The sequence below is a fragment of the Odocoileus virginianus genome, chromosome 34 (assembly GCF_023699985.2).
Source record: "Odocoileus virginianus isolate 20LAN1187 ecotype Illinois chromosome 34, Ovbor_1.2, whole genome shotgun sequence".
Taxonomy (NCBI): Eukaryota; Metazoa; Chordata; class Mammalia; order Artiodactyla; family Cervidae; genus Odocoileus; species Odocoileus virginianus.
Window position 1 is genome coordinate 35,693,527 of NC_069707.1, and position 16,871 is coordinate 35,710,397.

At 35.5% G+C, this 16,871-nt stretch overlaps 1 protein-coding gene across 5 annotated transcripts in view; it reads left to right on the plus strand.

Moving 5' to 3' along the window:
• Nucleotides 1-16,871, plus strand: part of THEMIS (thymocyte selection associated) — a 201,090-nt gene that overhangs the window by 52,800 nt on the left and 131,419 nt on the right. For 4 of the 5 annotated variants that reach the window (XM_070461726.1, XM_020889992.2, XM_070461728.1 and 1 more), the window contains exon 3: nt 11,516-11,974. The exons of the other annotated variant lie outside the window; for it this stretch is intronic. In XM_070461726.1, coding sequence (XP_070317827.1) covers nt 11,516-11,974 — 459 coding nt within the window. The remainder of the gene's footprint in view (nt 1-11,515; nt 11,975-16,871) is intronic. 5 annotated transcript variants of the gene reach the window in all.

Genomic DNA, 16,871 nt, shown 5'->3' on the forward strand with positions numbered 1-16,871 from the left:
TCAGATTTCTTTTCCTTGTCTTTGGTCTTTGAATAACTAAAATATACATTATCTGAAAGACAAATAGACCAGCAGTTCTAGCTCACAATGTTCTCTTCACCCAGCTGTGTACCTCTTAGAATTAGACTGGAATTCTATCAAAAAGATGATTTTAAAATAGACTCTTTTACAACTGGCACTATTCTATAAGTTCTCATATTATTAGTATTGTAAGCACTTCTGCTAAAAATCTATGTCATCACTTTTTACTCTTACCACCTCCTTCTTTTTCATGAACAATTCCTTCAAAGCTCTTTATGGTGTTGCCTCAGCAGTACCAGCATGGACTCTCATGAGAGGAACCAGACTGTCCACCCAATTGTCTACTCAGGCCTTCATTTCTTGAAGTGGATATTGCTAAAGAACATTACTGTATTTATATTTGTTATATATCAGAGATTTAGAGTTTCTGTCATTGGATGAAAAGATTTTTAATGGACTTTATTTTTTAGAGAAATTTTAGGTTTTCATAGCACATTTGACATGAAGTACAGAGATGTTCCATATACACCCTACCTCTGCATAGACCTAGCCTTCACGATTTTAGCATCTCCTCCCAGAGAGGTGCACTGGTTACGATGGACACATCAGACTTGACACATCATAATCACTGAGGTTCCTGCTTTACACTGCGCTTTACTCTTGGTGCTGTGTGTCCTATGGGCTTAAACAAATGATATGTATTCACCATTATGGGATCATATTAGAGTATTTTCACTGCCCAACAATCCTCTGTGTCTGGTCTCTTCATCTTCTCTTCCCCAAAATCTCTGGCAACCATTGGTCTTTTTGCTGTTTCTATGTGTGCTGTCTGCTCAGTCACTCAGTCGTGTCCTACTCTTTGCAACCCATGGACTATGGCCCACCAGGATCATCTATCCATGGAATTTTCCAGACAAGAATACTGGAGTTGTTTGCCATTTCCACTCCAGGCAATCTTCCCAACCCAGGGATTGAACTCACGTCTTTTGCATATCCTGCATTGGCAGGTGGATTCTTTACCGTTGTGCAATCTGGGAAGCCCAAATGGAAATTAAAAGGAATGGTGTGTGTGTGTGTGTGTGTGTGTGTGTGTGTCTACTCAGTTGTGTCCAACTCTTTGTGACCTCATGGACTGTGACCTGCCAGGCTCTTCTGTCCATGGGATTTCCCAGGCAAGAATAATGGAGTGGGCTGCCATTTCCTACTCCAAGAGATCTTCCCAACCCAGATATTGAATCCACTACTCCTGTGTCTCCTGCATTGGCAGGCAGATTCTTCACCATTACATGTATCCATAGTTTTGCCTTTTCCAAAATATCATACAGTTGAAATAATAGACTAGTCTTTTCAGAGTGGCTTCTTTCACTTAATAATATGCATTTGAGGTTCCTCTATGTCTTTTCATGTCTTTACAGCTCATTTCTCTTTAGCACTGAATAATATTATGTTGTCTGGTTGTACCATAGTTTATTTATCCATTCACTTATTGAAGGACATCTTAGTTACTTTCAAATTTTGACAACTATAAGTAAAGCTGCTATAAATGTCATGAGGGTTTTTATAGGAACATAAGGAATACAACTTTTTAAAGTTATAAAATGTATTGATTTCTTCTAACTTTGCAGATGCCACATATATCTTGTAGAAAAAAAAAATGGAAGAAAATGCAAAGAAGTAAATGTAGAAAATGGAAGAAAATTCAGGGAGCTATAGTCTCATCACTAGAGCTAGTTAGCATTAATATTTAGTGCATTCCCTTCCATTGTTTTCAAATGCATTGTACACCTACACATGTATAGGCACATGTTTTCATATGAAAAATAAACATATTTATCAGGACTTGCCAATGTCATTAAATATCCTTCAAAACATGATTTTTATTTTCTATATAATGGTCCATTATGTGGCTCTACCATAATAAATCCATTCCAAATATGATCATTTATGCAATTTCATTAGAACAGTCTTCTAGCTAAAGTTTTGTCTGCACTTCTGATTATCATGATCATTTCATATACATAAAATTATGACTTCAAAAGTAAAAATGTTTTTAAAATTTTGATACATATTGCCAAATCACATTCAATAAAACTTCTGCCAATTACATTCCACTAGAAACTAATAAGAGGCCCAGTCTGACTGCTTTTTTGAAGTAGGGGAGTTGGTCTGTTACACTTAGCTTTTGATGATGAGGTTAATTTTCATCTTTTTTCTAACATACTCTGTGCCTTTTTGCAGTACTTTATTGGGAAGATAGAGACGGTCATGTCTAGGATGCTAGACAATTGACATTTATATCCCTCTCAATCAGATATAAACCATATGGAACTCCAGTTTGTTTATCTGCACTATCTAAAGTGATCATCAACAGCAAATCCAGTCTCTCTGATCTATTCAGCAAGTTATTGTCAGGGCCAAACTCTGAACAGTCTGAATTAGTTCCAAAGGTGTTAAACCTTGCCAGATAATCCAGTGCTCTAACGAGGCTCATTCCAAAAACTGCTCATGAGCTCTTGCTGGCCAGGTACCAAGTCAGATCTTTTGTATAAGGTTCAGGAAAATTTTTCAGAATCAATCCATTGGGAATTATGGTGGGATTCCCAACTGAAGAGCCAGTGCCGATTTCAGGTAGGATTTTCAAATTTATGTTATTCAAGTCAGTTTTTTGGTTGCCTACTAGTATGGGATCAAAAGGATGTGCTTAGGAAGAAAATATTGCTTTATACATGCTGGTGAATTTAGAAAAAAAGTTTGGTTTTCTTTATTGTGCAAATCAAAATCTATTTAAATCATAAGCTCTGAAATCTATTTAGAACTTATGACTACATTGGAAAACTATATCTCTTCCTAATTTGAATTTAATGTAAACTGATTTTTAATTGTTTTGTATAACCATGGATAGCAGATTTTTTTGAACACTGCATGGTAAAAATCAGCAAATATGTCAGACAAAGCACAACATTAAAGAAAACCCCACAGCATATGGTGACAGTTATAGAAGAATTGCTGCTGTTTTCACCCTTCACACCAGAATAATTTTTTCAATATTTACCTCCCATGTGTAGAGAGGGAAACATATGGGGCTTTACATAATCATAAGCATAAACAGGTGGCTACTTAGGTACATTTAATTTGCAAGCAACATCAATACTGAACAACGCAATCAGCACCACATGGCTCCCAAACTCTTTCCATTAGCAAAATTAAGATCATTAAAATAGAGGAAGGGTATACTCCTCCCTCAATTGGCTTCAACTACCCTTCAGAGCCATGAATAAAACACATTTTCAAAAATGCCTTGGCATTTTGCTGCTTCTTTTGTTTAAGGGAACTTCAGCCACTGTGTATAATGTATGCCTTGTGAATAGCTACAACCAGCACAATATTTACATTTAAAATGTGCTTACATCTCCCTATAATCAGCTTATTATGAGCATAATATTATGATGGTTAAATTCTAAGCAAATTTTTTGAAGCATGGAGTCAGACAGACTCCTCAAAGCCACCTGGAAATATTTCCCCAAAGGCAGTCCAGCTAAAGAAGTCACCTGAGGCTCTTTTCCATAATCAAACACTCTGGCATAATCTATAATGGTTGCTAGGAATTATTTTTGCTCAGCCTGTGTCACATACTACTGAATTGTGGATTCTACATATTTTGTCTCATCTCATTTGATCCAAACTGGAATATCGAGTGTGTACTTTTTGGCCCTATAAGTGTTCATCTCTCTGATGTTATAACCATCCTACAATGGCTTAGAATTCCAGAGTGAAAGAAAATGAGGTGAAAGAATAGCTATTATTTTTGTTTGTATTTTCCTTTTTTGGTGCTTGCTATGTGTTAAATGCTATCTAAGTGTGTTACGTGTATTCTCACTTAATCATCAGAATGATTTTATGAGGAGATTGATACAATATTCTCCATTTTACAGAGAAGGAAATTATAACTCTGAGAATTTAAGTTCTCAACTTTACACAGTGGGGTAAGGACTGAGGTCAAAATTAAACTCCATCTGTTTGAAGCAAAAATTCCTACTCTGACTACTTTACTTTACTATTGGAATAGTACTATGTTGCTGGCCCTGAAATTTCTAGTGCCTGAGTCACCAAGGGCCAGAAATAGTAAATCTGTAATATTTTGACTATCCTCCAAATAAAGCCTTATGAGAGATTTGAGGGGACTAATTGTCTATGGGGGTTCCTTTCAGTCCTGATGCCTCTATGTGTAATCTTATAATAAAAGGGGCAGTTCTCTGCAGAACTGCCAGAGTCCAGAGAACTGTGCTCTTGTCAAGATTCATGAAAAGAAAAGTTTCTCACATCTTCTCACTTCATCCTAGGTCTATTACTCATTCTCACTGCTTAGTAGAGAGAAAGTTTTAACATGAACAAGGATATATGGTACTTTTATTAATAAAGCCATGATTATAACAGAGTTTTAGGCATAGATATAAAATTATATCATTTGATTTTAAACTCTAACATTATTCACATGAATTATTTGCTAAATATCTCAAATGTGTTAGATATGCGTAGTCCAACCTTTTAAGGACATAGTGGGAAAATAAGAGTTTTTTCATGCAGTGTTTGAACCACTGAGATAAAAATGAATCAAAAGTTTATGACTTATTATTTTTTACCCCAAGTAAAAGAACTATTAAAAACCATTAATAGCTACTATAGATAATTCTCATTTCATTATATGTGTAAAGACATTCAAATTTCCTTATGACCTTTGACTTTCCTTGCATTCCTCGTTGCTACTCTTAGAGACTTCTATCAAGATTGTTAGAATCTGTACATCTGTGTCTCTTTTTCTGTTTTGCATATAGTGTTATCATTACCATCTTTCTAACAGACTTTTGGACTCTGTGGGAGAAGGTGACGGTGGGATGTTTTGAGAGAACAGCATAGAAACATGTATATTATAAGGGTGAAACAGATCACCAGCCCAGGTTGGATGCATGAGATAAGTGCTCGGGCCTGGTGCACTGGGAAGACCCAGAGGGATCGGGTAGAGAGGGAGGTGGGAGGGGGGATTGGGATGGGGAATACATGTAAATCCATGGCTGATTCATGTCAATGTATGACAAAAACCACCACAATATTGTAAAGTAATTAGCCTCCAACTAATAAAAATAAATGGGAAAAAAAAAGATTGTTAGAATCACTTATTAGTTGATGATTTTCAGTAATCCTATAATTGACTCTGAGAAATCTGAAAAAGTTTTTTATAGCTTGGATGTTATTATTATTACATTTCATTACTTTGCCCAAGAATTTTGTGGGTTTTTTTGCTTTGATGGGGTATTTCATACATCTCATTAAATCCAAAATTAAGTAGAGATAATTGAGCTAAAATTTCTAGTCAAAATACCAGATTTGTGGTAGTCTTGAAGAAGTTAGTTTTTGTAGGATATCCTGACCTAAGAATTACCTTGGGAATATAACAAAATAATAGGAAAATGCAGAATAAAAAACTTACATAAGCAAGTATAAAATAACAGGGATTCTTAAGAATTTGCTTGCAGGACAAAGTGCCATTTTAAGAGGCAGAGGCATACCCTCACAAAAATAAGTGAAATACAGTTTGCTTTACTGGCAGAGAGACAAGACACAAGGCAAAAAGTACATCATGTATGTCTGTATGACAACCACTTTGATTTGTCTTTAAATGTTCTTCTTCACATAGATCAGTCCATTGGAAATTTTTGAGCAGTATCTCAAATATATATGTATTTATTTAAAATTATGTACTTGCATGTATATTTTCTGTATTGTTAACCTATATCTCAAAGGCTAATTTCTTTATGATGATAATGGATATAAATATACATTTCAACAACTTTAAAAGTGTTAAAGAAGTTTCAGCCACCTTTCATATTTTATTAGTGTCATTGTTTTATTTCATAATATGGCTAAAGAAAAACTTGAGTGAGAGTAGAAATGTCAGCTTCATCATTTTTTGCTCCTTGTTTGTGTTATATTAATTTAATTTTCAATACACAATTTTTTGCAAGAAGTGTGTGAAGTCATTTATCCATTTTGTGAAATTTATTTTATTTAAAAACTGTGATAATATATTCTGGAAACCCACTTAACATGGCCAGGTGGTCTGCAGCTCACTCAGAGTACATGATCTAATAGGCAGCACTGTCAACCCCTTCAGCTTGTGCAGGACTCCCATGTACCTACACCTTCAGGCAAGTAGCCCCCTGACATATGAAGAAATGAGACTAGTGCCAAACAATGTCTTAAATATCAGTGAAGTTCACTTTCTCATCTTGCTTGTTTTAAGAAGTTCTAAGAATTTCTGCACCCAGAAGGAGAGTGAAAATCTAGAAAAACAATTTATGGCGCCAAATAATAATGAAAGGTTTAAATGTGTAACCTTGTGATTAAGCCCTTGAGCTTTAGAGACACAAAATCCTACTATGCATTTTATGTGCTGTGAGACGATAGGGAATTTACGCTATCTCTTCAGACTTTCTTGTGCTTATTTGTGAAGTATTTGTTTTTTATTTCTAGCTACCTCATATTGTTATTCAGAAAACTGAATTCTATCATGCAGGTAAATGTCCAGCACATTCTAAGTTGCTAATCTTTTAATATCCTAATTTTGAAGGTATGAGAGGAAAATGAGAATTAGTTCGTAAAGTTCACTCTAGGATTCATTTTCTAAGAGTTGGAGGGATATGTTTGGTTGGAACTGTGAAAGCAAGTTAGAGATTCAGTTCAGTTCAGTTCAGTCGCTCAGTCGTGTCCGACTCATTGTAACCCCAAGGACTGCAGCATCCCAGGCCTCCCTGTCCATCACCAACTCCGTGGTGGAGTTTACTCAAACTCACGTCCATTGAGTCAGTGATGCCATCCAACCATCTCATCCTCTGTCTCCCCTTCTCCTCCCACCTTCAATCTTTCTCAGTATCAGGGTCTTTTCAAAAGAGCCAGTTCTTTGCATCAGGTAGCCAAAGTATTGGAGTTTCAGCTTCAATATCAGTTCTTCCAATAAGTATTCAGGACTGATCTCCTTTAGGATGGATTGGTTGGATCTCCTTGCAGTCCAAGGGACTCTCAAGAGTCTTCTCCAACACCACAGTTCAAAAGCATCAATTCTTCAGTGCACAGCTTTCTTTATAGTCCAACTCTCAGATACATACATGATTACTAGAAAAACCATAGCCTTGACTAGATAGACCTTTGTTGGTAAAGTAATGTCTCTACTTTTTAATATGCTGTCTAGGTTGGTCATAACTTTTCTTCCAAGGAGTAAGTGTCTTTTAATTTCATGGCTGCAGTCACTATCTGCAGTGATTTTGGAGCCCTCCAAAATAAAGTCAGCCACTGTTTCCACTGTTTCCTCATCTATTTTCCATGAAATGATGGGACCAGATGCCATGATTCTGGTTTTCTGAATGTTGAGCTTTAAGCCAACTTTTTCACTCTCCTCTTTCACTTTCATCAAGAGGCTCTTTAATTCTTCACTTTCTGGTTAAGGGTGGTGTCATCTGCATAGCTGAGCTAGAGATTAGATGAGGAAAAAAGATTGTGAACTCTTCACAGTGATCTTATGTGAATACACAGTTGGAATATAAATAGTATTGTAATATACAGTTGGAAATTTTGTTTTTTAAAAAATGTCTCCCTATTTGTGTGAGAATTGATGAGGTAAAGGAAAAAGTAGAAAAAGTCTGATGAGTGTAAATTCTGCACAGTGAGCCAGGAATTTATTTTAGCTCTTTTCATATTTGAGGGTCTGGGAAGGCTGATCAATGGAAAGCAAGGGCCTACTTGTAAGGCCACATACATATTTTTGTGAACTGGAATAAATATGTTTTCATAGATAGTGTCCTTGTAAGTCCTTTGTGCGAAAGGGAGGTAGCCTGGTGTATAGGTAAGATTATGACATTTGGATTTCAAAGGTATAAGTTGAGATTCTACAGCCATGAATATGAAAATCATGACTTTTTATATTCCTTGGTAATATTTATTTTACTGTTCTTAAAAGATTATAAATGAGGCATATGAAAAAATTATTCAGATTTGTTACTTTTAAAGCAGATTTCAGTTGTTACTATTACATAATAATGATTGTAGATCATTAATAGTTAGATAAAAATATAAACTTCCCAAAAGCCTAAGATTAAGATCTCAAAGACTAAATTTACTTTTTGGCTAATTTTCAACAGATCAGCTGATTACATTTCTTTTTAATTTTTGTTTCTCAAGAGACACACTCCATCTGAGCAATTTCTCCTAAGTAAAAATAAGAGTAGTATGCTTTTTGCATGTGTGCTAAGTTGATTCAGTAGTGTACAATTGTTTGCAACCCTACGGACTGTAGCCCACCAGGCTCCTCTGTCCATGGGGATTCTCCAGTGGATTACCTTCCCCTCCTCTGAAGGATCTTCCCACACCAGGGATTGAACTCATGTCTCTTGCTTCTCCTGCATTGGCAAATGATTTCTTTACCAGTAGTGCCACCTGGGAAGCTCATCCATTTTAACAGGTGACAATCAAATTTGGAATAGAGATCTATTTTCTTTCTGCTTTTTAACTTAAATTGTTAAGATTATATATTGGCTTCTTTTATTATCACTCTAATTATCACTTAGCTCCTGAAATATATTTTGTTTTGTGTTTTGAAAAACTAATAGATTATATTCTCTGCACTATAAAACTATATTGCTTTAGTTTATTATGAAATTATAGCTACAGTATGATATAGTTCATACATATATATGTATGTGTAGGGCTTCCCTCATAGTTCAGTTGGTAAAGAATTCGCCTGCAATGCAGGAGGACCCCGGTTCAATTCCTGGGCCGGAAAGACCCACTGGAGAAGGGATAGGCTACCCACTCCAGTAGTCTTGAGCTTCCTTTGTGGCTCAGCTGGTAAAGAATCTGCCTTCAATGTGGGAGACCTGGGTTCAATCCCTGGGTTGGGACGATGCCCTGGAGAGGGGAAAGGCTATTCACTCCAGTATTCTGGCCTGGAGAATCCCATGGCCTGTATAGTCCATGGGGTCGCAAAGAGTCTCACATGACTGAGCGACTTTCACTTTCATATGTATGTGTATAGATATATATTTCTATATGCTTGAAACTAGTTTATATGGCATTGAGTGGCTGTTTATAAAGACGGACTCTTTGGACTGGCTGCAATGATATATAAAGAAACAAGTTAATAAATATTTTTTACTGTACTCTGCCACTTAGTATGCTAAACTGTGTCCCTAATCATCTTCTGAGGGAAAACACACGGATTTCTTAGCTAGATTTTTCTTGCAATAGAGACATCCAACAAGACAGCTCTGAAATGTGTGATTAACTTGAAATAATAGTGGCCCATAGGGTTTCAGGCTTTTCTACTTCATAACATTTTGGGTCTGTTATTACCTTAGGTGAACCCAATTCCCCAGGAAAGAAGATGCTGAATTAATTCTTCTGTGACTTATGTCATCAATATAGCTAAGATAGAAATAAAGCTATGTTTCTCTACGCTTATGAGATTCTATGTAGCTATTATTTAAACTTATTTCAGGAAAACAGCTAAATTTTTTATACCCTTATAATGCCAGCAGACTCTTAGAAATAAATCTTCCCATGGAGACAAATGAGACTAAATATGCACATATACTTGCACACGGGTGCATACACACATATACACACACACACACACACACACACACACACACACAAATTCAGTTACTGTGGGGAATTTAAGGGTACTGTTTTATTGGATTTTCCCTCATACAAGACATAACAAAATAAGAAGCTCCTTCAAAGTAAACATTTTTTTTCCTTACTGTCTTCAAGCACACCATGCAGGGGATGAACACTGTTTGATTTATAAAAGTTTTCAGGACACATTGCACATGCTATCTTCCTCAGTCTTAGTCAGGATTGCATCACGTACTTTTTCAGAACATTTATATTTAAAAATAATGAAAATCCTGTAATTTTTTTTGTTTGAGTAAAGTAGTAACATAAATCTTTGTACCATAACCCAAGATACATGTAAAAGCCATTTTAATCTGGTTAATAATAATTTGATAGATAAATTTAATTGGACTGTATTTTTGACTAAGTGAATAAATAACTTTTCCAAGCTATATCATTCTTCTAGGGCTCTTTAGATGCTGCTTTCTGAGTGGATGATATTATGTAATATTTTCTTAATTTACTTTGGAGTTAAGCAAGCAGTTACCTAATTTTTCCTTTGTCCTTACTTTCTTTGGAATTTAATGAAATTTATTCAATAAATAAATTTCTGTTAGTGTTACAAAACAGATGTGCCTATGAAATAAATGCAAAATAATTGAAAGAAAAGAATTAAATTTAAACATGCAAGCATAAAAAGCTGTGTTACTTGACTGTTCTAATAGTATGGACAAAAATATTTGAAATAATGAAAAATTAGAGAAGTAATAGAAAGAATGAATGATATATAATCAAGAGATTTCAATCCAGAACAACTTCTTAACCTGGCATTTCCCAATGAGAGTTATGTGGAAAACTAGTATATATGATATACTGTTTTGTAATTTATTAATGAAGGTTTCCCCAAGAGTTTTATGATGAAAGAAATTTGGGAAATTCTGAATGTTTTATTTCTCTCTTATGAGTCATAGTGCATCTAAAGTTTCTGAGAAATTTCAAATTACTTGGAAAAAGGTAGATACTTTTTGTTATGGTAAAATATGCATAGCATCAAATTTCCCACTTTAAAATGTACAATTTAGTGTCAGTAAGTTCATTCATGATGTGTTACAGTCATCAGCACGGTCAAGTTCCAGGTAATAGCTTTGTAATTGTTAACTTGACCATGAAACAGTTTCCTACTGGAATAGCTTTTAATTTTGGTGTTTCCAGAGAATATATATGGAAATACTCATCTAATCTAGTCCTTTCATTTTAAAAGTTAAAAATGTGATCTTGAGAGATTAAGTGCCTTGCTCAAGATCACACATGTAGTTCGGAGATAGCCAGTATTTCATGCAGATTTAATTTTCAAGAAGTGGGCCTTTTCTATTTCAAGATATTTCCCCCTTGTTTCCATTTATGTGACCTGTGTGGATCTGACAATCCAGCCTACAGATAATACATTAAGATATACCCTAGAAGAATTCAGGGTTAAAACAAATATCTCTAATCTTTAAAAAGGTACTTTACTTTTTTTTTTTTTTCCATTTATTTTTATTAGTTGGAGGCTAATTACTTTACATCATTACAGTAGTTTTTGTCATACATTGAAATGAATCAGCCATGGATTTACATGCATTCCCCATCCCAGTCCCCCCTCCCACCTCCCTCTCCACCCGATGCCTCCGGGTCTTCTCAGTGCACCAGGCCCGAGCACCTGTCTCATTTAAAAAGGTACTTTACTTTTAAATGCTATGTTTTACTTGCTTTATAACTCTCTCACTGTGATTTACTTATGAGAACTTTCATTATTAAGAACTCTTTTTAATTCATAGAATTCTGTTCTCAGGTCTTTTTAAGATTGTGGCTGATACAACTCCATACCTCACTATGGAAGAGATTACAAAAGCCAACCATATTAGACCAAGTAGACTGAATCACCCTTGCTTCTATCATCAGAAGGATATAAAACTAGAGAATCTCATCATAAAGCAAGGTGAGCGAATCATGCTCAACTCAGTGCAAGAGATCAATGGAGAAATAATGGTAAACTGTGGTGTGCTAAGGAATCATCAAAAGCACTCATTTACTTTGCCTTTGTCACAAGAAGGAGAGTTCTATGAGTGTGAAGATGAACATATTTATACCCTAAAGGAAATTATCCAATGGAAGATCCCCAAGAACAGAACACGAACTGTGATACTTACAGGTTTTTCAGCTAAGTGGGACTCAACAAATCCATTCCCTAGAGGCTTTTATGGAGCTGTGATTCTCAAGCCTGTTTATGAACTCCAAGGTGTGATGAAATGTAAGTATCTACTGAGAATGAAGCTTTATGAGCAAGTTTGTGGGGTTTGGGAAAGAGGAAGATTTTCGTCTAAAGAATGAAACTATGTCCCTACTTATCCATTAAGCCCATTGAGAGTTAAGATTCTCATCTGTAAATAAGCAAGCCATGTATTTGTTTCAAGAATCAAATTCAATAATGTATTTAAATGAATATTTTAAATTGTGTAGTGCTATCCAAATGTAAAATGCTGTAATTATCAGGTACAGACAGATTAAAATATTGATTTATTTTTTATCACTATCAGTTAAACATGGTCAAAAAAAGAGTTACATTTTAGAACACAGCATAATTGGTTAGAAATAAGCTTTCTCATATTGTTATTGTTGTTGTTGTTCAGTTGCTAAGTTGTGTCTGACTCTTTGTGACCCCATGAACTGCAGCACACCAGGCTTCCCTGTCCCTCAATATCTCTCAGAGTTTGCCCAAATTCATGTCCATGGAGTCAGTGATGCCTTCCAACCATCTCATTCTCTGTTGCCCCTTTCTCCTCCCCTTCAATCTTTCCCAGCATCAGGGTCTTTTCCAATGAGTCGGCTCTTCACATCAGTGACTAAAGTTTTGGAGCTTCAGCACTAGTCCTTCTAATGAATATTTAGGGTTGATTTCCTTTAAGATTGACTGCTTTGATCTCCTGGCTATCCAAGTGACCCTCAAGAGTCTTCTCCAACACCATAGTTCAAAAGCACCTATTCTTTGGCACTCAGCTTTCTTTATAGTCCAACTCTCACATACATACATGACTAATGGAAAAACTATAGTGTTGACTGTATGAACCTTTGTTGGCAAAATGATGTCTCTGCTTTTTAATATGCTGTCTAGGTTTGTCATAGCTTTCCTTCCAAGGAGCAAGCATCTTTTAATTGCATGTCTGCAGTCCCTGTCCACAGTGATTTTGGAGCCCAAGAAAATAATATCTGTCACTGTTTACACTTTTCCCAATCCATGTGCCATGAAGTGATGGGATTGGATGCCATGATCTTAGTTTTTTGAATGTTGAGTTTTAAGCCAGCTTTTTCACTTTCCCCTTTCACCCTCATCAAGAGGCTCTTTAGTTCCTCTTCATTTTCTGCCTTTAGAGTGGTATCCTATGGATATCTGAGGTTGTTGATATTTCTCCTGGAAATCTTGATTCCAGCTTGTGATTCATCCAGCTTGGCATTTTGCATTATGTACTCTGCATGTAATTTTAAAAAGCAGGGTGGCAATATACAGCCTTGATGTACTCTTTTCCCAATTTTGAACCAGTCCATTATTCCATGAGCAGTTCTAACTGTTGCTTCTTGTCTGCATGTAGGTTTCACAGGAGACAGATAAGGTGGTCTGGTATCCTCATCTCTTTAAGAATTTTCCAGTTGTGATCCACACAGTCAAAGGCTTTACCATAGTCAATGAAGCAGAAGTAGATAATTTTTTGGAATTCCCTTGCTTTTTCTATGATCCAATGGATGTTGGCAATTTGGTTTCTGGTTCCTCTGCCTTTTCTAAATCCACCTTATACATCTGGAAGTTCTTGATTCACATACTGTTGAAGCTTAACTTGAAGGATTTTGAATATTACCTTGCTGGCATGTGAAATAAGTGCAACTGTATGGTAGTTTGAACACTCTTTGACATTGCCTTTCTTTGGGATTGAAATGAAAACTGGCCTCTTCTAGTTCTGTGGCCACTGCTGAGTCTTCCAAATTTGCTGGCATATTGAGTGCAGCACTTTAACAGCATCATCTTTTAGGATTTTACATAGCTTTCTTGTATGGAGGTGTTCAAAAGTGATAAGGATACAAAGTTACCTTAATGTGTCCCTTAATGTTATTTTGTGAGAGCCTTTTTTCATTTTTTTAGCCATCCATTACTGGTCATAAATCTTCCTATCAGCTGAGAGTTCCTCTGACTTAAGGGAAAACAATGTGACAAATTAATTCATACAAAAGTGTGAGTTAAAAGTTATTGAAATATATTTGATAATGTTAGCTTTAGGTAGACAGCATAGTGATTCAGTATTTTATAGATTATACCATCTTTAGAATTATTAAAAAATTAAGGCTATATTTCCCTGTGCTGTACAATATATCTTTGTTGCTTATCTACTTTATACATAGTAGTTTGTATATCTTAATCCCTATCCTGTCCTGCCATTCCCCTTTCCCGCTCCCCATGTGAATGTATTTCAATATGTAATCTTCATAAGATTTTAAAAGTTGTATATTTTTAAACTTTTTATTTTATGTTGGAGCATAGCTGATTAACAGTGTTGTGGTAGTTTCAGATTGACAGCAAAGGGACTCAACTATGTGTGTGTGTGTGTGTGTGTGTGTGTGTGTGCGTGTGTGTGTATGTTCTCCAAACTCTCTGCCTTCCGGACTGCCACTTAACATTGAGCAGAGTTCCTTGTGCTATACAATAGGTCCTTATTGTTTATCCATTTTAAAAATAGCAGTGTGTACACGTTTAGCCCAAACTCCCCGTCTATCCCTTACCCTGATCCTTTCCCCCTGACAACTGTAAGTTCTCCTTCACCAAGTCTGTGAGTCCGTTTTGTAAATAAGTTCATTTGTGTCATCTCTTTTTAGATACTGCATATAAGCGATGTCATAAACACTTCTCCTTCTCTGACTTACTTCACTCAATGTGACAGTCTCTAGGTCCATTCATGTTGCTGCAAATGGCATAATCTTCATGAGATTTTTGCATTTTAAAATAGGAATAGCTGGATAGAGCCTTGTAATCCTAAAGAAATTAACACCTTGACTTTTTAAGATTATGGCACATAAGCAGGGCAAGTATGGAGCCAAGAGGTCTGTATTTTCAGTCAGAAGTCCTAGATTCTAACTCTTGTCAATAACTGGTTAATATGACAAAAAATTGAAGTCACAATAAACTTTAGACATTACATTAGTGTTCTGGCAGCTTTCACAAAATGTACAATCAAAATTGGTAACTGGATTTTCCTCAATTTTCATAAATAATGGGTTGCATTTTCTCATTTTAAAATCAGTTTTTCTAAAACCATTGGCAGCTCCTATAATGCAGATGCAAACGAAAGTGAACCCAGAACCTAAATATATGAACAAGATAGCTACAATATTTAATAAATTTATGTTAGGTATCACAAAAGCCTTCACTGAGAAAATGACATGTAAACTGAGATCTGAAGGCTGACTAGGAGATGGGCAGGTAGAGAAAGAGAGGACAACGTTGGAGGAAGCAGATGTAGCTTACAGGAAAGGAGATAAGCAAGAGATTGTGGTTCGAGTGCAGCTGACATGAGAAAAAAGAGAAGGCAGGTTGAGACAGCCATCAAAGCGTGCAATGGAGGAGTAGAATCAGGCATGGTGGGTCTTGAAATATATGAGTTAAGTAAGGGATTAAATAGGGATTAAATTTGTCCAAAGGGCAAATTAAGAGAGATCTTCCAGCTGGATAAACAAGATAGAAGTGTAGTGAGGCCGCTTGTTCTATGGCAGAGTACTGAAAAGTTAATATAGTGGTAACCTGAGAGGGACAGCTGTTCTTAATGGGTATTTCAGAAGTACATTCAGCCAGAGCTCAAGGTCTGTTGGGAGTGGAAAGAAGTCAACCTCATTGCTAAGCTTCTGGCTTGATTTGGTGGCTGAATAGTGGTGCTGTTTAGTAAATATTAACATTGACAAAGAGCAAGGGATATTGACTGAATTGTTTAGACGGACTTAAATATGATTTCATGCTAATAACTAAGGTCCCAGAAGAAATTGCCTTTGGGTGAAATAAAATCCTTCCCAAAAGGTTTTAATAAATTTCTATTCTTTAATAATATTAAAATTGGATTTTGATTTTAATTATTTTGGATCTTTGACTTTTAGGGATTATTTTAAGCATTAGCTCTTATTGTACAGAAATTTCAGGATTCTGTATGAGACTGCTTTACCTGTATACTGACTGCTGCGTATTTCCTGAAAATGGATGCTGGGTGTTCAACACAAAAAAGTCCAATTTTAAAAATTGTTATTATAGGCATTTTTCTTCTAAAGATAAAATGTAGACTTTTAAATTTTATTTTCAGCATACTTTTAAAAATTTTATTCGAGTCCAGTTGATTTATAATGTTGTGTTAGTTTCAGGTATAAAGCAAAGTGAATCAGTTATACTTATACATACATCCACCCTCTTTGAGACACTTTTCTATTGCAGAGGATTGAGTAGGGGTCCTTTTACTGCCCGGCAGGTCCTGATTAGTTTTCTATTTTATGTCTAGTTGGGTGTGTATGTCAATCTTGATCTTCCAATTTATCCCTCCTCCATCTTACCCCTTGGTAAGTTTGTTTTCTACATCTATAATTCTGTTTCTTTCTATACATAATTATTTAGACTGCTTTTTAATCAACTGTGGTCTTGTGTTACATTATTCTTTTTTTATACTGAAGAGTTAAACTTGCCTTGAAGTCACGGGCACGTGCTCTGCTAAGTTGTCTTTCAATGGCTTTGAGTGTCTGACATAGTTCAAACTCCTCTTGAATCCTGCTTTCCTGAAGTGATGAGAAAAAGAATAGATCTGAGTTAGGAACAGGGAACTTTAGAGAAACCTTAGAGCAAAAAGGAAGATGAAAAATATTGAGAGCTATAGGAAGCTATTAAATTATTGGCTAATTCATTTCAATGTATGACAAAAACTACTGTAATGATGTAAAGTAATTAGCCTCCAACTAATAAAAATAAATGGAAAAAAAATTATTGTTTGTTGAAAAGAGAACATAGCAAGTAAATAGAGAAAAAAAGAAATGTAAGATATTCTACTCCTAATGCTAGTTTTTAACATTATTAATGAGAAAATTTAGACTTCACTAAAAAAAGAAGTAGCTGAAAGTGTCTAAATGAAATATTT